Source organism: Corvus hawaiiensis, chromosome 9 (assembly GCF_020740725.1).
Source record: "Corvus hawaiiensis isolate bCorHaw1 chromosome 9, bCorHaw1.pri.cur, whole genome shotgun sequence".
NCBI lineage: Eukaryota > Metazoa > Chordata > Aves > Passeriformes > Corvidae > Corvus > Corvus hawaiiensis.
In genome coordinates this window covers 33,110,814-33,135,399 of record NC_063221.1, presented here as the reverse complement: position 1 = coordinate 33,135,399, position 24,586 = coordinate 33,110,814, and the positions used below count along the sequence as shown (strand labels likewise).

At 46.9% G+C, this 24,586-nt stretch overlaps 1 protein-coding gene across 1 annotated transcript; it reads left to right on the top strand.

Annotated features, from left to right (window-relative positions):
- Window positions 1-669: 669 nt before the first annotated feature.
- Window positions 670-23,436, top strand: ERICH3 (glutamate rich 3). The gene is made up of 17 exons (XM_048312157.1): window positions 670-689; window positions 763-903; window positions 4,318-4,411; window positions 5,023-5,148; window positions 5,757-5,828; window positions 7,588-7,716; window positions 8,353-8,436; window positions 8,911-9,060; window positions 10,393-10,605; window positions 11,226-11,400; window positions 12,157-12,343; window positions 14,749-15,044; window positions 16,787-17,008; window positions 18,060-18,527; window positions 18,823-18,969; window positions 19,735-21,890; window positions 22,300-23,436. The coding sequence occupies exons 1-17, from the start codon at window positions 670-672 to the stop codon at window positions 22,369-22,371; spliced, it is 4,752 nt and encodes a 1,583-aa protein (XP_048168114.1). The 3' UTR covers window positions 22,372-23,436.
- The last annotated feature ends 1,150 nt before the right edge of the window (window positions 23,437-24,586 follow it).

The following is a 24,586-nucleotide window of genomic DNA, read 5'->3' as shown; positions in this document are numbered from 1 at the left end:
GCTCCTCAGTACAAGAAGGACAAGAAGCTACTTGAGCGGGTCCAGCAGAGGGTCATAAAGATGAGGTGTCTGAAACAACTCTAACGACGAGAGACTGCCGAAGGTGGGCGAGGTTAGTGTGGAAGAGACAACTGAGAGAGGATCTCACCAATCCATACAAATATTTCCAAGGGGTTTCAGAGAATGGTGACAGGCTCTGTTCAGTGGTGCGCAGCGACAGGATGAGGAGCATGTCCATGAAGTAAAGCAGAAGAAGTTCTACCGCAACATGAGGAAGAACTTCTTTCCATGGAGGGTGGCAGAGCTCTGGAAGAGCTGCCTGGGGAGGGTGTGGCGTCTCCCTCTCTGGAGACATTCCAAACCCACCTGTCTGCGTTCTTGTGTCACCTGTTCCAGGTGACCCTGCCGTGGCAGGGGCTTGGACTTGGACTCTCCAGAGGTGCCTTCCAACCCCAGCAGTTCTGGGATTCTATGATTCTGTGACGCCGCGGGGTAGCGGGGGCGGCGGGCGGAGCACCGGCTCCCTCCCGTCTCTCCCTCCCTTCCTCCCTCTCTCCCGTCTCTCCCTTTCTCCCTTCCCTCCCTCCCGCTGTCTCCTGGCGACGCCCGGGACGCGGCGGCAGCGCCGGTGCCGCGGGCAGCGCTGGGCCCGCCGAGGCCGCGGCCACCATGAGCGTCCCGCAGCCCCGGTGAGTGGCGCGGGGCCGGGGCCGGGGGTCCGCTCGCTGTCGGCCTTTCAGCCCTGCGGGAACAGTGACACGGTCGGGGCCACCAGCGGCGCCTCCCTGCAGCGCTGGGGCTGGGGGAGAGGGGCTACGGGTGCCCCGACCTGCCTCGAGGGATCCCGGGGGAATCTGCCCCGGCTGCGGGCGAGCGCCCGGGACCCCGAGGTCTCCCGTCCAGGTAAGGCCTTCCTGTGCGCAGGGATGATGGAGCCGCGGGGCATGGGGCTGCTGGCTGCAGGTGATTCCCTAGTTATCTGCCTTCAGACCTGCAGGTTTTGAGTTCAGAGAATCCGGACTTCCCCGAGCAGATGTCACAGACAAACAGTGAGAAACAGAGAATCTCTGCAGGTCTCCATGACAAAATGTGGCACATCCTGGTTTAGTGGGCAGTGCTCTGAGTAAGGAAGCGACTTGCTCCTGGGCCACACAAGAAATCTGTTGCCAAACAGTCCTTTGGCTCGCAGTTCCATGTCTGGTTGTGTGGCTTAAGGCTTCCTCCGGGGGAAAATGGCAGACAGGTGCCAGGTAGAGCACAGGCACCGTGATCCCCTGGGACCCTGCCAGTTAATAACTGCAGCTTGGTGCTCTCTCACATCATTTATTTGGTGATCACTGATTTAATTTCACTGTGAAATATTAACTGTGAAAACACATAGGATGCCTGCTGTGGCTTTGTCTTGATGTTCGTCCAAACGAGTGAGAGTGGTCTTAAAATTTACCATGGTACACAGCTCTGGCTCTGAGTGTAGTGCTTTGGGTAAGCTGCCATCTGAGAACAAATATACTAATAAATAATAGTGTCAATGATGATAGGATCATAGAATTCTAAAAAACCCCAAATATAAAATTACTGACCTAAGAGTGACATGCTGTCACTGGCTGTGATGCCAGAGAAACAAACATGACACTCATCTTGAGAAGAGCTTCAGATGTACTCCAGGAAACTACAGATCAGTCAGTTTAGGTTCTGTGCCAGGAAAATTGTCTGCTATTCTAACAAAACCCGAGCATTTTTAGAGAGAAGAATGAACAGGATAAATGGGCAGAGAAAAAGAAGTCCCAGGAATACCCAGAAAAGGGATGTGATTACTTTGACACATGGGCTGTAGAGAGCTATCTGAGGCTGGTGCTTTCCCTTTGCTGTGTTTTTTCCTGACATGGATTTTGTCAGTTCTGCACTTCTGCCTGTTGCAGAGGTTTTAAAGGTGATGTTTGTGTGTGGTTCTTAAATGCTGGAATCTTGAACAAAACAGCTCAGACAAGTACTTCTCTTATCCTTTTGTTGATACCCTGTGCAGACTAAACGGGACCAGTGGCTGCTTTGCTGGAGTGTTCCTAGCCATCCCTGAGGCACTGGTCCATGCCGGCATTTATGGCCGCAGGGGGTTCCAGGGCTGGAGTGTGGCTGTTCTGGGCAGGACAGCACAGCCAAACCCCAGTGGGCCTGCTTGCATTCTTTCCAATGATTTAATGGGTTTTGGTTCAGGCCCAACACATTTCCTTATTTCCTCTAATACCTTTTTGAACTCTGAATTTAATTCAACATTTTTGAGGGCCAGACTGTTCATAATTTAAATGAGAAAATACATGTTCTGAGTCTTTGGTGAAACAGAAATTGCCACAGCACTATGTTCAGGTGGGAGCTGCATTTTAACTAGTTACATGGTGCAGGAAATCTTAGATGGAAAGAAGTGAATGAAAAGGAGTTGGATTGAGTTTCTCCTCTGCCACAACACGCAGTTGCCAGGTGATACCATTAATGAGTGTTTAGCACAATTGGTGGAATCTGGTGGTTTCAAATGCAAACTCTATATTAAAAAAGTAATGTAGAACAGTTACTATCATACCAGTGTTTAACTGAAATAAAAAAGTTCAGCCAAATTGAATTTAATAAAGAAATAGATTTTATTCTGCGGCCAAAAGATCGGTCACACAGAAAGCCACGATTGAGAAAAGCAGCTCGGAGCCCAGGGTCGGAGCTGGGTGAACACGCACAGATCTGATCTCTATCACACCAGACCTCCCAAGTTCACGACTGCTGCTTCGGCTGGTTCCTTCTTACACAGTTTTTGGGCAGAGTCTGAATTAATTCTATTCTTCTCGTAATTTTAGCATATTCATGAAGTTTTCTTGTCCCGGAGTTGGGCTGCACAAAGCCTTTCCTGGGTCCAATGAATTGTCCATCCTGGGTTATGAGTGGGCCATTTCTGGTGATGGAAGGGCCATTTCTGGTTCCTGGAACAGTTATTTTTAGTTCCCAGAGTGTCCCAATCCTTATCAGCTGAGATGTAGATATCAGAGTGTGGTGATCAAGTTGTCACGGGTGCAAATGTCTCGGTGATAAGATCTAACCCCACCTAGGTGGAATCCTCACTTATTGTGAGAGAACTTCTTTTAGTGTTGTGAAATTTTTCTCTCAGCCAGGCTGGTGGAAGGATTTTGAACTCTGTCTCTACATGGTCTGATTACATTCCAGTTTTGTACATAATAGCACGAATTACATACTTTATTTATAACATTAACCAACAGGCATAAAAGGGTAAGCTACATTGTTTGTTTAAAGCTTAACTTATTGTTGGCAGATACCTTTGAGGTTATTGTGAAACTCCACATAAAATTCCAGTAAATCCATGATCTCTTTACTTTAAAAAAATTTGTCCTTTCTTTCCTTGACTACGCTTTTGTGTGTGGCAGATCAGTGTAGCAATACACATATAACTGAATTATCCAGCTGAAGGGGATGTAATAGAGGTACAGTGGCATTTAAATCTACAGCCAAAGAAAACAAGAGATTAGTCTCTTGTGTTACTAAAACACATCCTGCCCAGAGACCCTAAAGGTCAAGCTGAACATATTATGCAACATGTACCTGAGTTTGTAAACTGTACAAATGAGAAAGGATTTGGAGTATTATAAACTGTGTCATACTGTCTCTGACTCTGTTTTCCAGAGGCTGAAGTAAGATACAGTTGTGCTAAGAACAGTTTAAAAATATAACTGCTAATTATGGATGCTTCCATTTTTCTGTTCAACTTTCACATCTGAGGTTCAGTTTTTTGAAGCTCTGATCTTTGGTAACTGTGATAATTGTAGTGAGGCCTTGGCACAGGTTGCCCAGAGGAGCTGTGGCTGCCCCATCCCTGCAAGTGCTCAAGGTCAGGTTGGATGGGGCTTGGAGCAACCTGGGACAAGTTGTCACCAGATTGCCACCAACAGGGCCCCTGGAGAGTGGCCGGGGAGCTGGGTCTGTGCAGCTGGAATCCAGCTCCAGGCACAGCACTGTCCTGCCCATGGTCAGGGCTTATCATGCCAGGAGCTGCTGTGGGAGCTGGTCGTGGAGGAGGCTGTCAGGGCTGGCCTGTCGGTCCCTTGCCGTGGTGGTGCCAGTGCTGTTACACACGGAGCTCTTGGCCTTATGTGCAAGTCACTGATACGAATTTCCAGGAGGTCACAAGATACTGCTTTTACACAATCTAATGGGCATTTATGTGACCAAATGCAGGATGATTTACTAATGCAGCTCTGTTTAACTTAAACTGTAATAATTTTTCAGTCGAGGGCATTATAAACATCTCCATTGATTTTATTGCAGATCTCTTGCAACCTATAACAGTCTTACAGACAAACATCTGGCTGGATATTTCAGCAATGCCAGGATAAGACGACATCTTCAGAAATCAGGACTGGTGAGACTGAAAAGTTTTCCTCAATTCTGCATTCAATTCAGAATATTTTTATGCTTTTTTTCTGTATTTCCTTTTGCTCATTGGAATTTCCCTTTGCAAAGTGTTTCAGTTTGCAGATATACAGCATCATATTGATTCACTCAGGGTTTTTACAGTGTGAGATGTAAGCATCTTTGACTTGTTGTTTAAATAGCTTCAGTGTTATTTTTCAAAAGTGTTTAATGGAAAACTGAAGGATTTGGTAAAGGTGAATATGCTGAATATTTTTTAAAAAACATTGGTGCGCTCCTAGGTGTGACTCTCTTTTGCACAGGCAGGTGCAGTAGGGAGGCAAGTGTTTAATCCTTTCCATCCCATTGGGCAGTGGCCTGTGAAGAGTAAGGCTGAGCCCTAGGCTATTAGAAATGTGGCTGCTGCTCCTTCCATTTGGCTGGTGGAGCTCATGGGGTCAAAGACAATCCCGTGCTGGAAGGTGAGTTACAGCACCATGGCAGGGGCAGAAGTGGTAGCTAACCAGGAGGAAGAAGTGGTCTTCTGGGAAATTGTACCGTTTCAAAACATACTTTATTTCATCTTCTCCTCTTCAGTAACATTATATTTGTGTATGGCAGATCTCAAAGAGTGGAAGAATAATACCTGAGAAAGAATACCGTCTCAATGCCATGAGGAAGGACCACCAGAGATACGTCCAGGAGTGCTTGGCTGATGCCATATTTCGTAAGGTCCTTGACATGGAGGTATGCCCTTACTGAGGATGTGTGAGCCTTCTCAGGTGCTTCCTTGATGACAGCAAGGGGCTGCTAACTTGTGGCTGGACTGTTTTCCATATGTGCCCTCATGCTCCCCTGGAAGGCTCTTTCCTGCTGGGAAAAAGGACAGTCTTGTGCTTGACATTCCCCACATGAAACCTCCATGGGCCTCTCATTGTCAAACCATGCTATTGTGAGAGCAGGCACTGTCCTGGCTTCCTTATTGCTTTTTGACGGCCCTTAGATTATGAGATGATATGCACAGGGCTAGTTTGCTTAAAAAATCCTAATAAAACCAAACCAGTTTGAACATGTTTATATATATTGTCTGAGTACAAAATTTGTGCATGTTCTTGTGGCGTATCAAGAATGGAGTTGGTTCCTACAACTTTACCAGTGCTCAGTTGTTCCCTTGGCTGTGTGAATATATGCAGGTGAAATGCAAATAGATTCAATCCATAGTAGTTTTATTACAGGGCTCAATGAGGGTAGTGGCCAGGGAGAAGACATGGGACAAGCAGGACAGAAGCGTTCTCGCATACACTGACATCTCATCATGCCCAGTAATGAGATTTCTCTTCCTCTTATATTGATAGCGTCATCATCAGCTGGAGATAAAAAGGAAACTTGAATATTCTGTGAGGAAAGAGGGGATGCAGAAAATCAAGGTAAGGCTTGAGCACTGTTGGGTGCTGATGGGACCTGGCAGTTTTGCCTGTGTTGAGTAATAACCATGAGCCTGTCCAGTGATTAACTGAGACAAGTGCTCTGTCTCTGACACTTATGGAAAAGTACAAGAAACAGGCAAGTAGAGGATGATCCTGCCCCAAGTTATGTCTCCTTCTTCCTTTGTCCAGAAGTTCAGGAGCTTTCATTTAATTCCTTCTGAATCTAGTTGTTATTCTACTTCTGCAGTGTTCTTGGTTGGGTGATTTAATCATGAGTTGCATGAAATGGTGCCTCCATGCATTTCTGTATGGTAATTAATGTATCTGCTGTCTGATATGTCTGTTGTATGCTCCATTGTTCTTGGTATGACAAAAGTTATTAAATGTTCTCCTTTTCCAAGGCATCTGTGGTTTTACGTACCTTCTTCATATTCTGTCTCAGTTTTCCAAGCTGAAGGTCCCTCAGTCTGAATTTTTCTTACCTGAGCCATTCCAGGTTTCTCATTACTGTTGCTATTTTTTTACCTTTTCTCATTCTACTGTTTCTGTTTTGAAATGGGGAACCATAACAGAATGAATAATTCAAGATACATTTTCCTCCCAGTAATTCTAGACCCTCTCTGCTTTTGACTGCTGCTGAGCACTGAGCTCACGTGTTTGGTTGTTTGCCTCTCCACAGGATTTGGGCAGAACTGGCATGTGAATAACAAAAAGAGGTTTTAGGAGCCTTCATTTAGGTGTCATGTAGATCAAACTTGATTCTGTAGTTAGATTCATGGAAATCCCATAGAAGTCAATGGTTCTTCTCCCCATGCAATCACCTGAATTCATATGGGAAAAGTCATCCTCATTTTGGCAGAAACACGCTCAGTATTTAATTTCTGTATTAGGAACCTGAATGCTTTGAGAGGAGTGCCTTGAGAAGGTTGCTGCTTCATTGAGCAGCTGCTAAACAATGTCAGATCTGTTAAATTGTAAATAATAACATCTATGAGCAACTCATCGGGTAAAGAGAGGAGGAGATTTTCCTGAAAGACACTGGTCACTATGGAAATTGCAAAGGCGTTTGCTGATGGAACTCCTGTGGTAGGAAGCCACCCCATGGAAGCAGTGATTCTGGCACCCTGTCAAAGGATCGTGGGCTTGGATAATTTTGGAACATAAACCAGAACTGCTTCCTTCTGTAAAACACCTGCAGATACCTGATCTGTATGTGCTGTGCTGCCGTGCTGGGATGCAGGAGCCTGGCTGGAGCCAGCGGTGTAATTTAACTCTCACCTCATACATTCAGTAAATTCATCTGAGTCGCCTGTCTGAAAGGAGAAAGGCAGATGGCTGGGCAAGGGAGGGTGAGAGAGAGCTCTCTCTTTCCAGTGGGGCAGTCATCCCAGCATTGGGTTGGTGAGAAGAGAAGGTGGGGGAGAGGCTGCAGTCAGAGCAGGGAAGTGGCAGGTGCACTCAAATTTAAAAAAGAAAGAGACCTTCAAACAAACCAAGGATTGTGAGATACACAGAAACAAGCAGATGAATTGAATATGGTGGGTCAGCAGCTGAATGCAGCTGCAGGAAAATGAATCAGAGGTGGAGACAAGTCTTTTTGCTTGTCCCTCACATTCTCCCATGATTTCCTTCCTTAACCAGCTGTTCCATTGGGTCCAGGCCAGCTGATTGCCACAGCTGTCCAGTGAAAGACATAATGAGACAGACATTGCTGGTTTTGGATTTAGTACGTCAGAGATGTAAATTCCTTTTCTTTCAGGTGGAGCAATTCAGAGGATCACTGGAAGATGTCATCCCTATGCACTCCCCGCATCCACCACTTGGTCCAAGGAACCGTAATGGGCTCAGTCCTTTAGTGGCTGGAGAACGAGCTGCTCGCTCACAATGGGTGAGTTTCATCAACTTCTCCTTGGGCTGTCATGGAAGCACAGACAGCAGGAAGTGTGCACATGGACCTTGGTACAGAGCATTCACTGCCTGGATCATGCTGGGTTAGGGCCTCATCCTTGATTACTTGAGGCTGATTTCCTGTTTGCTGGGTTGTGTTAAGGAGGAATCTCCAGAAGCTAGTGTTGCAGGAATGGCACATCAGAACCTAGAAAAAACCCCGAAAACTTTGCTCTCTGATAAATCTGCTTCAATCTTTCCCTTTTAGCTGCCTCATGGCCTCAGGTAGGCTGCTATCAGTGTGTTGAGCATTGTCAGTGGACACAGGGGCTATAGACAAGGTTACACATGGTGTAAGGTCCTGAAAATGGTGGGGGTCTTTTAGAAAACAGAGTTGAAGGGGTGAAATCAGAATGGAGCTCATTTCAGAGGGCTGTGGTCTGGGAGCTCTGGTTTTTGCTCTTTGTTAACAGCAAAGAAGGAATGCTAATATGCTCTTGAAATATAATGGTACTAAATCCTAAAGTCAAAGGTCAAATATATAGCTCAGTTTTAACTGGTTCTCTGTATCAATAATGGTAATTGGTGTAGTTTGAAAAGAAGCTTTCAAGTCCTGAATGGCCTTCTCTTCATATAGAGGGCATCTGGACTTGGAGTTGATTATGGTGGTGGACATTCTCGTCATCAGCACCAAACCAAGGAGCCTGCCCCCTCTAAGGTGGTGAGTTAACCTCAGTTACACAGTGCTGTTAGGCTTTAACATTTTAACTTGGTATTCTGAAGGGCATACAAGGAAAACATGAAATAGAACAGTCAGAAAAAAGCTGAGTATTGAACAAAAATAGGTGCATTTTTGTTGTACATTCTCTCTGTGTCCGTGTGATGTCCATGTGATGTCCACTGCTGCAGTTTCTGTGAGTTAATTGTGTTTGCTCCAAGGCTGTGTGGTGAAGAGCCAGCAGCAAACCTTGTATTTATGACCAAGAGTTGTTTTGGATGGTCAGTTAGAGGTGCCTAAAGGGGTCTGGCTCTTTGGAGACAGACTAGAAAATGTCATGTCCTGTAGGTACCTGAAATAACTCATCACTTCCAGGTATCTTCATCAGTGCTATATATTTTTTTTTTTTTGTAGTGCTGCTCTGCACTGGAAGCTGCATACTGAGATTTTGTCATTGTTTTCTTTCTCCTTTTGTAGAGTTCCTTGCGACCAAATACAGCTCCAGGAAATATGCAGCAGCCCCCTTGCCTTCAGCCCCTTCATGGCTGGGCTGCAGCAGGGTTTGTACCAAAGGCTTCCAAACAGAAGTGCCATGCACTGGAACATGATCAGCAGTTTGCCCATGGGGTGAGGCTGTATTTCATTCTGAAAATAATATAATTTTAGGGACAGTTTTATAATATTGTTTAAGTACTGTAGTTCCCAGAACTGTATACGACAGGGAGCATGCCTTTCAAATGGCATCAGCTTTTATTTGAACTATCCTTTTCCACTTCCCCTCAATTTTCAAGACACTGTCTTACTGGTCTAATGCCCGGTTCTTGATCACAGTGAGGAAAAATGTGGTGACTTACCTTTTACAGTGTAAAATCTCTCTGCATACAAAATTTTCTCCCTCTATGTGGGTTTTCTGTTATGTAGAGAGAGTCAGACACCTGGTTAACTCCAGTAACTCAGGAATGTTTTCACTTGCAAGTTCTACAAGTTTTTGTCTTCATCTACAGCTGCAAAGTAGCAAAAAACTCCTTTTTTTGATCATTCCTTCTACTGAGTCACACTAGTGGGCTTGGAGAATGAGAGTCAAACATGGTCTTGATATATACGCAGTTACTTTCAAGTAATATTTGGACTTGTCTTCTGCTCTAGAAAAACATAATGTAATTGGCTTTGTGATATGCATTCCATGGAGTGGGAGGGTTTTGGAGTGGGACTGTGATCTGCTACCACTGTCTGCCAGACACTGTGTAAATAGCTCCCTTCTGCTCTGCATTTGCTGTGTATTGGGATGGTCACGATTCTTTCTCCGAGAATTTGCTGGTTCTGTTTATGTCTACTTAAATTATGGGTGATTTAATGGTTTCTTTAGTGCTCACAACTGACAAAACAGCTAAATCAGATGTAAGTTCTGAGAATGTGATGCGGAACTCAGAGCCACAGCATGCAGCATTTACAGAACTTGTTCCCTAGTGATGTCTTGCTCTTCAGGGCCCTGGTCCTCTCCATTTCATTCTGCAAGAGGACTAAATCTCTACTCAGATGAGGAAGCAGCATTTTGAATCACATCTTGTATAACTGATGCCCAGTGATGTTTCTGTTGGATGACTGGCTGCTCTGGGGATGTGCTTTCCAGCTGCAAGGGAGCAGCAGTGCTGCAGGGCTGTGCGGGGTTCTGTCTGAGATCGGACCTCTGCAGGGCTGTGGCCAGGGCTTGGTTTACACTGCTGTCTGTATCTCTGAGGGTGACATTTTCAAGCAATATGAATGTTGCCTTGCAAATTAAAATAAAGGGTTTTAGCACAGAAATATTTTAGTGAGCAAAATTTCAGGCCCTGGGTTAAGGAACTATTTCAGAAGGATGCTTGTTGCTAAATGTACCAAGCAGTCAGACCGTGGCCGGTTCTGTATGCTCGGGAGCTGTGTTTGCAAAACCTGTGTCACTTGGTTAAAATGTTTTTTCAGGGGGAGAGGAGTGAGTTAAGGCTTATGAATTCAGTGGAGTACGTGAGTGGTGTATCACCGTATCAGCTACCTGTCATTAACCCTTGTGTGGCGCCAGTGCCACCGCCCCGCCTGCGCAGAGGGGACAGGCGTGTTGCTGCAGTCAGAGGTGGGGGGCCCACAGGGAGACGGTTTCGTCCCACCACTGCATTCAATGAACAACTTCTAATAAACGTAAGTAGTCTCTGTCTATGTACAGGTGTATTGCCTTCCTCACTGGTGTCTTTGCTTAATGCTGAAAGATGTGCATACCTAGTTTGCATAAAGAAAATGTGTAACTATTAAAATACATAATTGCTATGCATGTCTCTGTAAACTAAAGCATTTGATGTTTTTCATCAGCTGGGGAGAAAAAAGGTACTGAACAACGACCTATGGCAACTGCTACTCAAAGCCTTCCACTTCAGTCAGTCTGATCCTGTCCCTGGCTGTAGCTGGCACTAGAATTTCAGGGATTTGTGAAATGCCTTGAGTGTATGAACACTGCATCAGTTACACTGTCTCCGGCCAGTTTTAACTGCTGTAAAAGAAGTTGTAGGAACCCAGGACTAGGAGGGATGATGTGGGTCATTAAACCTGGTCCCTGCAATTTGGGGCTATTCAATGCATTGGGTTTTCAGTTGGAAATATATCCCAGACCCTTTGCATGTTACAAACATTTCCCAATTTAATCAGCTCAGTACTTGTCATAAAAGCCTGGAAGCCTCCAGTGTGCGCTACACAGATGTGAGCTTTGCTTTCACCCCTTGTTGAAGCTGGAAACTGAAGGCATTTCTGTGCATTTTCTGCTGCAGAATACTAGAGGGTTCCCCAAGTCCCCATTATGCAGCAATGCCTTCGTCACCATGGTCTACCTAGGAAGGAGTAAGAACGTGTGTCTCAGTTATTACAAGGAGGAAATCAAAGTCTATCAGCAACATTGTGGATCAGAAAACATTTGTGTCTATAAAGGCAAGCTGTTGGAAGGAGGTAAGGATAGAGTCAGACAGTTCATGTTGATTCTGGCAACATCTTTTTTGGCTAAAACTTTGCCCTGACATCAGAATGATTTCAGCTCAGCTTGGTCAAGATATATGCATCCAGAGATGTTTATACCATCTGCCTCCGTATTAAATCTGGATCTACTGTCCCATGATTGAAAGTGAGGTTACAATTACTTTTGCAATGATGGTAGAAGGAATTTAGAGAATTGATTTAACAAAATACTTGTGGCTTAGGTTAATTTTCTATAGAGATACATGGTTAATAGAGTAGTCATAGCAATAAATTGTCCTTAAAAAGGGGTTATCTGAGTTACTAAAATACATCAGTGAATGATGCTTTTTATTCCAGAAGGAAAAGTACATAGTGGGAGCCCAGTTCCCATCTCTTTTTATGTGAGTGCAATTCCATCAAACCAGTAAAAGATGAATTGTGTTCTGGGAACCTGGACACAGGAAATGGCTGAGAGGCTCTGGCCTTTTTTCTGCTGTAGCAGGGAGTGGCCAAGCTGACAGTGTGACACTTGTCCTAGCTGTCCCACCTTAGGATTCTGGGGCTGGCAAGAGCCAGGGCTATGTGTGTGGAGGGGTAGAGTTTAACAAACTGTTGAACAGACCTGAGAACTCTAGTGCCTGTCCACAGAGGGCTGGGTGCTGTGGTGATGCAGTTGAGATACAGCAACTGAAACAGGCTGACAGTGAAGTGTAGTATTTCTTTTTGAACCCTTTCTTTCTGTGATTGCAGATACCTTCCAGTTCACCTCCAAGAGGCACCAAGGTTTCCCGTTCAGCCTCACCTTTTTTATCAACGGGATTCAAGTTGACAGGCTGAGCTGTTGCTGTGAGTACAAACATCAGAGGCGTTCCCGGCTGCGAGGCAGACACAGATACTTCAGGGTTCTCAATGTGGAGGGAGCATTTCCTTGCTACAGGTACAGAGACAAGTACACTTTGCTCACAAGGACTTAGTTTTGAGAGAGTTTCTCACTTGTTTCTCTTCTTTCGTCTCTCTGGCTCCACACAGCTCTGTAGAGCCTGCTCTGTTTCTCAGGAATGGAGAGGATTCCATGGAATGTGCAGGATGGAGGTTACCTGTCAGGGTCTCACACCTAAGAGTATGAGCACAGCCAGTTCCCTGTGCCTCCTCAGCCTCCCTGTGGTGTGTGCACGGCAGGGACAGTGTTTGTGTCGGAGGTGGCTGAGCACGGGGCAGTGGCAGTGGGGTACATGTGCCACCCCTGTGTCTGTGGCCAAAGTGGCAGTGAAATAAATACTGAGCATGCTGCTCAGTTAGCTGTGGTTTCCAGAGGCTTCATTTTGTGATAACTTATTTTTAAACAGCTCTGCCTCTGAAGTGAGATTCTGTTGTAAGACCCCCGGCTCCAGAATAAGGCAGCACTGAATGTTTGCCATGGTTCAGAAACCAAATCTGTGCAGAAAGGTTTTGGGCTTGGGCAAAAGTCAGTGCTGTGACAAACAGCTGTGATTTTGCCAAGAGGCTTTAATTTTCATAAAATCTTCCTTTTCTGTAATTTTCATTCAGGCCAGACAAGTAAACTTATGGACATGTGGATAATTTAAAATCTTTTATGTTCTTCTAATAAATAATTTTTAAACGAGCAGCAAGCAGTTGGAACAAGAGACTCTCCATAGAGGTGTACTCTGTTCCTTCAGATAAGGACTGAATTCTAAGAAAAAAAGCGCCATTTTATGGTACCATATTTTTTTACTCCAGTCTAACAACGAACATGATTTATGTAAATGCATGTTCAAAGGAGTGAAAAAAATCTGAATTCAGAATGGATATAGCGGCTATAGATTTTAGGAAATGCCCAAATCTCAGCTTTTTGTGATTTCTAGAAAGATTTGAAGTGAATTTTCTGAATTTAATATAGTATCCAAAAATTGGATTAATTCCTTCCTGAGTTACTCCCCCTTTGTGTCCCCCTTCCCGTCTTAGTGATATCTCTCTCTTCCTGCCTCTTACCAATCCAGCCAACCTTATCTGATGACTAAAAACCACCTCCATTAACCTGATTTTCCCCATAAATGACAACTATTTTCACATCCCTTCAGGCCAAGTGGACTTGTGTTTGTTTTCTGCTCTATGACACACATTGAATGCCCACTCTGGTTCCCAGTAAAAGTCCCAGTTGATTTTCCCTGGTGGGTCAGGGCTTTTGCTCACAAAGAGGTGATGCTGTCATGATTTCCATACCATATAAGCCTTGTTCTGTGAGTTTTCTGCTGGCCAAGGTCCAGCATTTCTGTACAGCAGAAGTGCTTCAGTATCCCAAAGGTCCCTGGAAAAAAACACCAGGAACAATGCGTTAAGAGGTAGGACTCTTCAGAAATGGTCATGTTTATGTTTTGTGCCCACAAAACAAAAAGATTTCTGGCCTGAATGACCGTGGCATATTTCACAGTAGTTTGGAGTCAACTAGAATGTGAGGGGAATTGCAATCAAACCTTACATTAAAAAAGAAGTTTTGGGGGAGGAAGATATTTTAAAACATAGTTGTCTGTGAAGAAAATACGGTTTCCCAGAGAGATTTGGGATTAGCTAAAGTGAAAGTTCCAGTTTCAGTTTCACCCTCTGCTTGCAGATTTGACTCCATGTACTACACACAGCACGGTGTCTTGGCCCTCATGGAGGGCGTAGGGTGGTGTAGGGTGGCTTTTCATGTCTCCAGTTAATGTTCCATCAGGATTAGGAGCTCTTGTCTCTTGTCTGGGCATCCTGACTGTAAGAGAGAGAGAGGACACATCACTCCATTTTATACAAGAGGAGCAGTCTCAACAACTCATTCAAAATGCTTTGTTTTCCATCTGTGTGGGTTTCTTTTAGGTAGGCAAACAGAACAGAAACTGAAAATTATTAACTTTCAGTCTTCTTCCCCCACAGTTCTTAGACCCAGCAGATAAATTCAGAAACCCCCAGTCTTACCTACAAACCCTCAGTTATCAATCTATTGGATGTTACAGCAGGATCTGGATCCAGAAGATGTCTGACTCAGAACTTGTTTGCCTTTCTCAGTGGTTCTGTCTTCACAGCCAATGCTTGGTGCAGCTTCAAATTAATGGGCACTTGTAATAATTTTGATTCTGCTTGTATGTCAGTTGTCACCTGTAAGTGTAGGCAGCGTTACTCTCCTTCAAGGAAGAGCTGCATCTGTGTTAGGGGAGCTCCCAGGGATTTCAGGGTGCTTCTCCGTGTGAGTTCTCCATTGTGGCAGTGCAGAGGCAAAAGGGTACTTGCTGAACTTACTATGTCTGCTGTCCTTCATTGTTCGAACGAAGAAAAATGTGATACTTCCCAATTTGTGTTATTTTATAGGTGCATTATTGCAATGGGTCTGGACAAAAAGCTATCCACTCCCAAGAGGAAGATTGAATACCATGAGGAGAGGCATGTGTATTCCTGGGAACATACCGTGCACTGTGAGCCAAGTAACAGCTGTGTTGAGCAGAAATCAAGCAAAAATTCAGAGTCAGTCGTCTTACCGGGTCATGAAGCAAGTATGGAAACTGTTGATGAAACACTGGAGACTGGAGAGGAGTACAGAAGAGAAGAAATGGAAAACCAATCTAGTCAGGAGAGCGAAGAGAGTCAGGAAGACACCAGTAAAAATGGTATAGTATTCCCAAACATGAGCAGGGAGTGAGAAATGGGAGAGGATGATTCTGGAGAAGGTATGGGATTGTGGGCCTCCACCTTTGACTGGGGCATGAGAAATGTGGTGATGTCTGTATCTGGGCAATAGAATTAGAGGGGCTCCTTTCAGCCATGCAGCAGGATGAGATGGTTTGCAAGAGCCAAGAAAGTGAGTAAGGAAGGGTGGTGAGGCAATGACACAGGTTCCCCAGAGCAGCTATGGCTGCCCCATCCCTGGAAGTGTTCAAGTCCAAGTTAGATGGGGCTTGGAGCAACCTGGTCTACTGGAAGGTGTACTCCTCTATGGAAGAGGCGTTGAGCTCAGTCTCTGCCTTTACTTACTCCTTATCACAGTCTTCTTGAGAGGCAATCACATTTACAGAGAGATTTTAATCCCTACTTCCTATTCCTGTTTTTGCTTTCACAGTTCTGCAGTGTTACTGCTCAGATGACTTGTTAGTCCCTCCGGATGTGTGTTTGGGATTAATGAAGCCTTTTTCCTTCAGGAGGAACTGCCCTTCTGACAATTACCTAAGGAGGCCTGACTGCCAACAGTGCAATTGGAATCTCAATTGATTTTTAATACAGAAAAATAAATCTCCTTATTCCCTTAGTTCTCATTGTCTTGGTAATTGTTTATTTGCCTAACTGGTTCTGCATTTGGTGTTCTGTCACTTCAGTATGTTAAAAGCCCTGATGGAAGGAAAGGAGGGCAGCAATAAAATCTGTGAGGTGAGGAATGATGGCCGCAAGGGACAGCTGGTATGGCAGCAGTGACAGCTCGCCTGCATGGTGCAGGTGTGTTCCCTTGCCACTGCGTGCACAGGGAGCCTGTGGTAGCAGTGGAGCGTCTGGATTTTAGGTGGGAATCACGACACCCCTGTGTGCTGGCGCCTGGGATGTGCCCAGCACAGCTTTGGTGGGGAAGGGGGGTCTTCTTTGATGCATCTGCAGGAAGAGGGTCTTTACCTCCAGAGCTGAGCAAAGGGCTGGGAGCTGGACTCAATGATCCTTGTGGATCCTTTCCAACTCCACTTATTCTGTGATCTATCAGATGATGTAGCTTGTCACGCTAGTGCCTGCCTGAAATCCAGAATGTGGATATAACAGTGGTAATTCTGTGCAGGCTTGCTTTGTACTGGGTTTTCCCCTGGGCCCTGAAGGAGCAGGTCAGAGCAGTGTGATAACAGTGCCTCTGCAGTGCCCTTTGGCTGGAGTTCATTAAATTAATTAAGCTTTTAAGACACTTCTTTGCGATTTAGGCATGTCAATACACATTTATCGTACTTTGCACTGCAATATATTACCTTTCTCCAGCTTTCTCAATTGCTTGTAATATTTTTTTCATCACAACCAGTTTTTCTCCTGTAATAAGAGATTCTTACATTTAATTTCTAAGTTTGCCCAGCTCTAAATTTTTCTAGTACTTGCCATGGCCAGTAATTTTGTTTATTTTTGTTTTAATGTATTAATCATTCTCGGTGCACCAATCAGTAGTTTTGCTGCATTTTTGCTACTCTATGAAGAACACAATGCTTTTTTATGATAATGTGCTGTTACAGTTCCTATCTGTGGTCTTAGATGCTCTCATGGCTTTAAAAAGACTGAGCAAATTCAAGGGCAAAAGGAGATTAATGAAGTTAACTTCTGTCTGCTTAAAAAGAATTTTATTAATTGGGAATTCTCTTTCCTGTCTCAAAGTACAATTCTTCTATTTTAGAATATGATGAAGATTTTGAAGCAGATGAAGAAGTTGATGAAGAAGGACAGACTGGTGATCAAATGAATGGAATGTCAGAGTCATCCTCAGGTGATAAAAACCATTGTTTAGACTATGGAAAGGAGAGTGAAACCTCATCCCAGAAGGCACCGCAGGCCTCTGGCAGCGAGAAAGATGGAAGTGATGGATATTCTGACAGGGACTCTGAGGATGATCAACAAGGTTAGTTTTGTTCGTAATAAGGCTTAGAGAAGCTGACCTGATGCATGTTTTACAGTTTGTGTCCAGTATATATGCTGAGTCTGCATAGGGAAACCTATGTCGATCCTTCTGAAATGGTAAAAGACAGCTGTTTTATCTATTACTAATTTTACATCTGCCACTGAAATGCAGGCAGCCCCCCTGGCAGTGAGAGCATGGGCCTTTGCTGAGCTATTTAGGTGCTGAGATGGAGATGGAGCCAGGCTGCAGGTTGGCTCTGAGAATCTAGGCAGGACAACCCTCCATGTCAGCGGGCACTCACATGTGGGAAGCTGTGACCCCTTACACCTTCTGAGGGGTCCCAGGTTTCTTGGTGCAACATGTTTTTCAGAACATGCACTTCGGCATGGATTATAGTTCTGACACTTTTTACTAAGCCTGACTGGATTTTTCTGCCTTGAGTTAGACCAATCTCTTCTTGAATCCATGCAGATTGTGGACAGCAGCAAGGCTGTGCAGCAGTCAGCTCTGCTGTTCAGCTCACTGTTAGATGAAGGATTACTGCCTTTTTTCCCCTCAAATTTTCCTTTTATGAATTTAATATGATGATGTCTGTATGTTTTTTTAGAGGAGACAGTGAACTTCATCTCCAGTTCAACCTGAAGGGTTTACACAGGGTTTTGGAGATCTTTCTAGTATTGAATAAGTTAACAGAAGGGCACTGAGGGATTGTTGCTGTGGTTGAAGTCTTTCATCAAATGAAGCTCAAGAGTCTATGCTAAACCTTGTCTGAGCTGTATTTAGAGGTGCATTTGGAGGTGTATTTCTGTGTGATTGATAGAACTACTCTGGTTTATTTCCATTATCAGAAGAAAACCTCCATGTTAAATGGCTTTCATTTTAATACTTCATACATCTGGGCAATGTTCTTCTATTTACACTTACTGGAATTTTGTCATGATATCCTCAGATGGTGTAATTCAGAGAATGCTATGTGTCTCTTTGTGAGTGCCCAGTGAATGCAGATGTTTAGTGACAAATACTAAATTAAAGTGCTGTTTGCTGTTTTCAGAGAGGAGGCCTGCAGACTCTCTCTCATCCATGAGCACTCAGTGCAGCACTGAGACTGACTCTCATGCTGAAATGATGACAGACAATATGAATGGCAAAGAGGAATGCAATATCAAAAGTACAGCTGATAGCGTAGCACATGTACACTATGGAAATGAGAGTGGGGAGAAGAAACTACTCAGAATGGAGGAAAATCAGGAGACTTCTGCACTGGAAAAGAAAGGAATAGATGAAGCAGAAAAGATAAAACCAGAAGATGTAGAAGCAAGGGAAGATAATAGAATTTCTCATGAAAACATAATGGCAATGCAGCCTCAAAATCCTGAGGTTAATGGGGAATCCAAACAGACTGGGTCAGGAGAAAGTAACATGAATGAGGAGGAGAAATGTCTTCCAGTGCCTTGGGAAAGCAGGGCATTGAACATGGAGGATGGCAATGAAGAGTCTCCTTGGTGTGAAGAAGGAGGTGGTGAGTACAGTCCCTCTGCATAGCTCTCCATGCCTGTGCTGCTGTATTTGCCTTTGTACTCATTCTTGGTGCAGCGTGGGGAGTTGCTGGACTTCTTCAGGCTGCTGGAATACTCTGTGCTGTGAGCTCAATATCCACTCAGAATGTAACAGTGGCTCGGTGTTTCTCTGCTGGTGTTTCAAGTGTAAGGATTTGTTCAAAAATGAATTTTAAAGCTGAGATGGCTGAATGGCTTCTACTCCCTTTTTGCTCTTTAATGGTTTCTCCTTCTTGCTTCCTGTTTTCTTTGTGATAGTTTCTGAAGATTGCAAACCAGTCCAGGAGGAAATAGCAAAAGCAACTGGAAATGATCATCCTGTGAATTCTGACCCTGAACCTGGTGGTTCGTGTGCCAGTGAGGAAGAAAAGAATGCAGCAAGTACAGAGTGTGATGCCAGTGGAGGTATGATTGGCTGTCAGTCAGGGACAAGGATTAAATCTTACTCAGCTGAAGTGTTTTAACAGAAGTGTTTGCCCTTTCCTTCTCCTTTGGCTATCAAAGTCTCCCTGTGCTTTTTTTCTTTCCTAACTAAAACCAGGTGATGACTAGTTGGCATCTGTAGTCATGTATAATTAATGATTTTTTGGCAGTTAAATGGTTCTGGGAGAAGAATCCATGCCATGAAAAAACTGTGAGTCAGGAAAATAGCTGTGGAAAGCAGGAATGTAGTGAGGTTCCATGTGCTTCCAGGTAGTGTGCAGCATCCTTGGGAAATGCCTTGGTTCCCAGGAACAGGAATCAACCCTGTATTATTCCCTGGTGTAATTACAGAATCCACAGGAAGCTGAGTGTTCTTCCTCCTTTGTGTGCATACTTCAGATGAGCAATTTGCCACTTATTTCTGAATTTCTGAGTGTCACTGTCAAGCTTACAGGTGTTCACACACACACCTGAGCTCCCTGCAGGAGGGAGGGAGGCAGAGCAGGTATGACTGGCCTTGCATCAACATTTTTCCTTAAATTCTTTATGCCAGATGCCAGAACAACAGTACTAAAGACATAATCAGAGCCCAGGGACGTGATAAGAAGCAGCATAGCAAGTTCTCTTTGGGGGCCCAGGCTGATGTCCCTCATTGTTTGGCAGAAATGGCACCTTTACACTAACCCTGTAAAGCATGTAACACTGACATGGTGCTGAGTAAACCAATGTTTGATTATTTCCTAATAGCACCAGATGGAAATTTCTTGGCAGATGGGAGGAGAAGCCTTGATGTGCAGGAGGCAGCAGGACAAGCGGTACGAGAAGGGCAGGTGACAGGGCAGAGACAAGCCCTGGAGCAGGACGGTGCTGCTGAGGGAGATGCTGGCAGCGGAGAGGCCGGAGGAAAAGCTGCACGGGCGGGGGATTTGCTGCCCCGGGCAGACACGGGGGCTGCGCTGGAGGAATCCGCACTTGAGGAAGGCGCCGTGGCAGAGGAACATCCCAAAGGAAAGGAGACAGGGGAAGCAGTGAAGTTGGGCACAGAAGGGTCACCTGGGGGGCAGGAGGTGCTGGTGGAGGGGTTGGAGAGCGAGGTGGCACTGGGAAAGCTGGCACCTGGGGGAGAGGGGCCAGCTGGGGCACTGCCAGGATGGGAGACAGACACAACTGTGTCCCAGGGGCAGGAGGGGGCTGGGGGGATCACTGAGGCGGAGGAGGCTGCAGAGAAAGGCCTCAAAGGAGTGGTAGGGCTGCCAGCAGAGGAGGACGTAGGTGAGCCCGTGTCTGAGGCAGGGGAGTCCCTAGGAGAGAGAGGGTCTGCAAGGAAGGGCACTGTGGTGGGTGCTGTGTCAGAGGGAAAAGAGGCTGTGGGGGATGTCGACGTGGCAGCAGATGGGATTGCCAGAGTTGTCGGCCCTGAAAGAGAAGAGGCTGTTGAAGAAGACATTTCTGAAGGGGAAGAGGCTGTGGGAAAGTTTGGGGCTCTGTGGGAAGCACTAGGGGATATGCAACCAGGAGAAGCAATGCCTGGAGAGAAAGGGTTTGTAAAGCCAAGTGAGTTTTCCCAGCTGAAAGTGTCAGGGGAAGAGTGGATGGAGATGGGGAAAGCTGTCACAGGAGCACCAGCACTTGAGAGTGCTCAGGCATGGGAGGTGGGAGGGAACAGTCTCCAGCGAGTGGAGGACACGATGGAGGAGCCTGACAAGGGTCCTGTGCTGGAAGTGGCACCTGGGTTAGGGGCACTGCGGGATGCTCGGGGGTATCCTGTCACTGAAGGGTCATCACAGGTGGAGGAGGGTGCAGCAGAAGCACTTCGGAGTGGAAACCCGTCTGCGGGCAGCAAAGCGGAGACAGAGATAGCAGTGGAAGGAAAACCCGAAGAAGAGGTAGTGGGAGGGTCTGCAGGGGCGGCGGGAGCGGGTCCGGAAGGTGAAGAGGAGGCCACAGATGGAGCAGCAGGTTCAAAGGAGCCGGCAGCTGAGGCAGAGGGGTGGCTGAGGTGTGGAAAAGTGAGAGCGAAGGGGAGGTCTCCCGGGGAGGGGGTGCTGGGCGAGGCGGCGCTGCCGCCCCCGGGGCTATCCGTGACCCGGGCCGGGGAGCCCGGGCTGGTGGCCATCGCTGTGGTGGGCGGCCAGGCCGGGCGAGGAGCCCTGGCTGGGGAGCCGGCGCTGGCCAGGGGTTCAGCAGTGGCTGGCGGTGGCGGGGTGGGCGCAGGGGCGATGACACAGGAGGGGGTGATAGGAGCAGTGCTGGGGGCACAGAGCGGGACAGGCGCGGCAGTGGCAGAGGAGGTGTCAGCCAAGGGAAGAGGGGCAGTCGGGGAGTCTGGGAGAGACGGGGAAGGGGTGGCCGATGGATCTGTGGCTGGTGGGCGAGAGGTGAACCAGGAGGCAGCAGTAGGGTGCGAGGGAAGGGGACCAATGCCGGCGGCAGTCGAGGGCCAGTGCGAGGCGGAGCGGGAGTGGGGCGCAGTGCGGCTCGTGTCCCCACGGCACCGAGAGGTGCTTGGAACAATGTCGCTGAGGGAAGAGCCGACTGCAGAAACCTCCCCGAGCACCCCTGCCCATGGGGATGGAGGAGGGGAACCGAGGGGGAAAGGGTTCACAGGAGGCGAGGGACTGTGCCTGGGCACCCAGCCACAGCTCCTGGCAGCTCCAGAGACAGGGACAGCGCGGGGCAAGGACGGGCGGCAGGAGGAGGGGATGGAGCAGGCAAGAGTGAAAGCCGAGGGGGAACAGGCAAGCCCCTGTGAAAACACGGGAGAGAGCGAGGTGGCGGATGTCTCGGCGAGTGCAGGGAGCGCCGCTGGAGCCGGGGAGCAGAGGAAGGACAGTCCCGGCGGAGGGAGCCCAGGTGTCCTGGGAGCCGCCGACGTGGGCGACAGGAGCCGCAGTCCCCGTCAGGTGAGTCCTGCGTGGTTCAGCCGCTGTCCCAGCAGTCCCGAGGCTGATTCGCGTCAGAGACAGAGGCTGCACCACCTCGTCCTATTCCTTATCCATTACTTAAATGTCTGCTGATGGTAGCTGGGTCAAGGGATGATAAATCCTTTTGGGTGGCGGCTTCCGCATTCTTTCCTGTTCCCAAAATCCCGTGCAAACCCCTTTGCTGTGGCACTAATTGTCACAGCCCCTCCGCCCTCTCTCCCCTCCGGCCGTGCAGAGCAGCTCCCCGTACCCAGCGTGTCGCAGTTCTGGTGGCATTGGGTGAGACCTGGGGCTTACTCTGGTCTCGCCTCGTAGGAGATGTCACAGCAGTACCTCAGTCGCTCCGAGTTCAGCACGTTTTCTGTGACGTTTGGTCATTGTTTTGTAGGACGGTGCAAACCCAGACCTAGTCATCGTGTCCTCGGAACAGCCTCAGGATGGGGAAGAAACTCTGCTCTGAGCTTTTTCTGCAGCTCCTCAGTGTTGTGTCCTGCAACATGCGCTCAGCCTGCTGTGGGTTTGTGCGGGTTGGGATGTCACTCCTCTGTTCACTCTCTGAGTACCACAACCACTGTCGCGTTTCCTTGGAGCAGCTCCTCAGCGTGCAGCAGACAACTCAAACAAGCTTGTGTTTGCCAGCCCAGGAAACAGCACTCCTTTGGAATGAGGGAGACGCTCATCACAAGGATTGTTCCACAGCTGTCTCGCTTGTTTTTCTTGAAAACCAGAGAAATACTGGACTGACTGAACTTCCCCTCCTCCCCCAGGCACCACTTGCTCCCCCCCCATGTTAGGGGAAGGGAGCCTTCTTGCATGCGCAGTGCCCCCTGTGCCAGGAGGCGTCTGCGGGGCTTTCCTCTCCTTGGGGGTCCAGGCTTGCTGCTGGCCACACTTCAGGGCATTTGAAATGCTGTTGAAAGTTGTCAAATCAGAACAATTCTAACAAGTATTTGTAAATGCATAAAGCCTGGTCTTCTGCTTTTGCTGGAATCACTCAGGAGTGGTCCACGGCACCTCAGCTGAGGCTGCCAGGAGGGTGGTCAGTTTAGAGTTGTCTCAGCCTGGTGCTGGCTGCCCATCTCTGCTGCCCAAGGCTCTTCTCAGCTCTGCTCCACCTCTGGCAACACTGGGGCCCCTTAAGATCCTTTTGGGCTGGGCATCTGGGGCTGGGTGTGCAGCAGCCTCTAGGCACTCTAAACTTGGTGGATGCAGCAGACTCAGCCCCACGCAGTAGAGGACTGCAGCTGCATTTTCGGGTAGGGAAAAGACACTGGAATTAGTGGAATTTTGAGTGGATTGGTGCTGTGAGTCACTTTAGATCAATATACATGGAACTGGAAACTCAAATGTGATCAAGTGGTTGCTGTGTGTTTCCTCCTAGAGATGTTCCTGTACTAGAGATGGTTGCATTTGTATGTTCAGTCTGCCTGCATTCGTGCTAAGGACTGTCTCAGAGGGCTGTGTTTTCTGTGTACATACCCACACCTGCACGTTCACTCAGGTCTATTAAATATCTGTACCAGTCTGTGCAGCTCCTTCAGTTTGTGCCAATGGTTATTCCAACCTCTGCCCGTGCAGCAGGGCTTGGGCTTCAGTGTCTGTCTCTGCTTGCTAGTGGGCTGACTGATGTTGGGCTGAGTGTTTGTGCCTTGTGCAGGTATGCCTGTAAAGCTCATGCCCAGGGCTGCGGGCATGGCTGCACCTGGGCATTCAGACACATGGGTGGCAATTCCAGGTTTACAGATGAGCAAAGACAGAGAGGGATGCAGGGATTTGCCTTTGCGGGGATTCCCTGGGAGCCCCTCTGGGGCTGCAGGAGACCCAGGGCATCAGAGAAGGCCCTGATGAACAGAGCAGTGTGATTATAAGGAACTGGAATGCTAATAGTTCATTATTTAACATTCTTGAAATACTTGTAAGTGACACTTATGTGTGTGATTATAACAGTTGGGGGGAAGTATCCTGTGGTTAGGAACACATATGTGGAATTCCAAAACATTAGTGTCCCTGTCATTTGAGCAGGCAGAAGTTTGGTAATAAGCCAAACCATGGAAATGGGTAATTGTATAGATTTGGAAATGTTTCCCATGGTCCTTTCTGCTCTCCTATATGGTGCTAATTAGTAATTAACTTCAAAGTGAAAAGTACGTTGCATTTAGGGAAAAACAAGATGTGTAGCAAAAAGAAAAAAAGACTAATTATTAAAGTGAGCATATGTGAGCAAAGCAAACTATCCAACAGTGTTGCCATGGGCAAAACTCATTCTTTGCTCATCAGGAAGGCTTTTTTAACTCCCTGAAGTGTCAGGTATTTTCAGTTGCCTGTCACTGGCTGCTGATGGTTGTGCCTCAGATGTGTCTCACACAGCTGGAACCTGGTGACTTCCACAGCTGAAGAGGTGCATTTAATCAGTTCAAAACCATGCCGGCTGTGCACTGCGGACACAGGATGGGAAAAGTTTAAAGTCCAGCTCCTGGAACTGGGCACCAAGCCCTGCCATTGCTGGCAGAGATGAGGAATGGTGACTCACAGACACCACCTAGGACCCTGGGTGTGGACAGCATGGGCAGCTCATCCATCTGTCTGAAACAAGGTCTGCAAGGTGGGTTTCCTGGCTGGGAATTGCATGAGTGGTTTTGGGGCTCAGCTGTACAAACCAAGCATGACCGAACCTT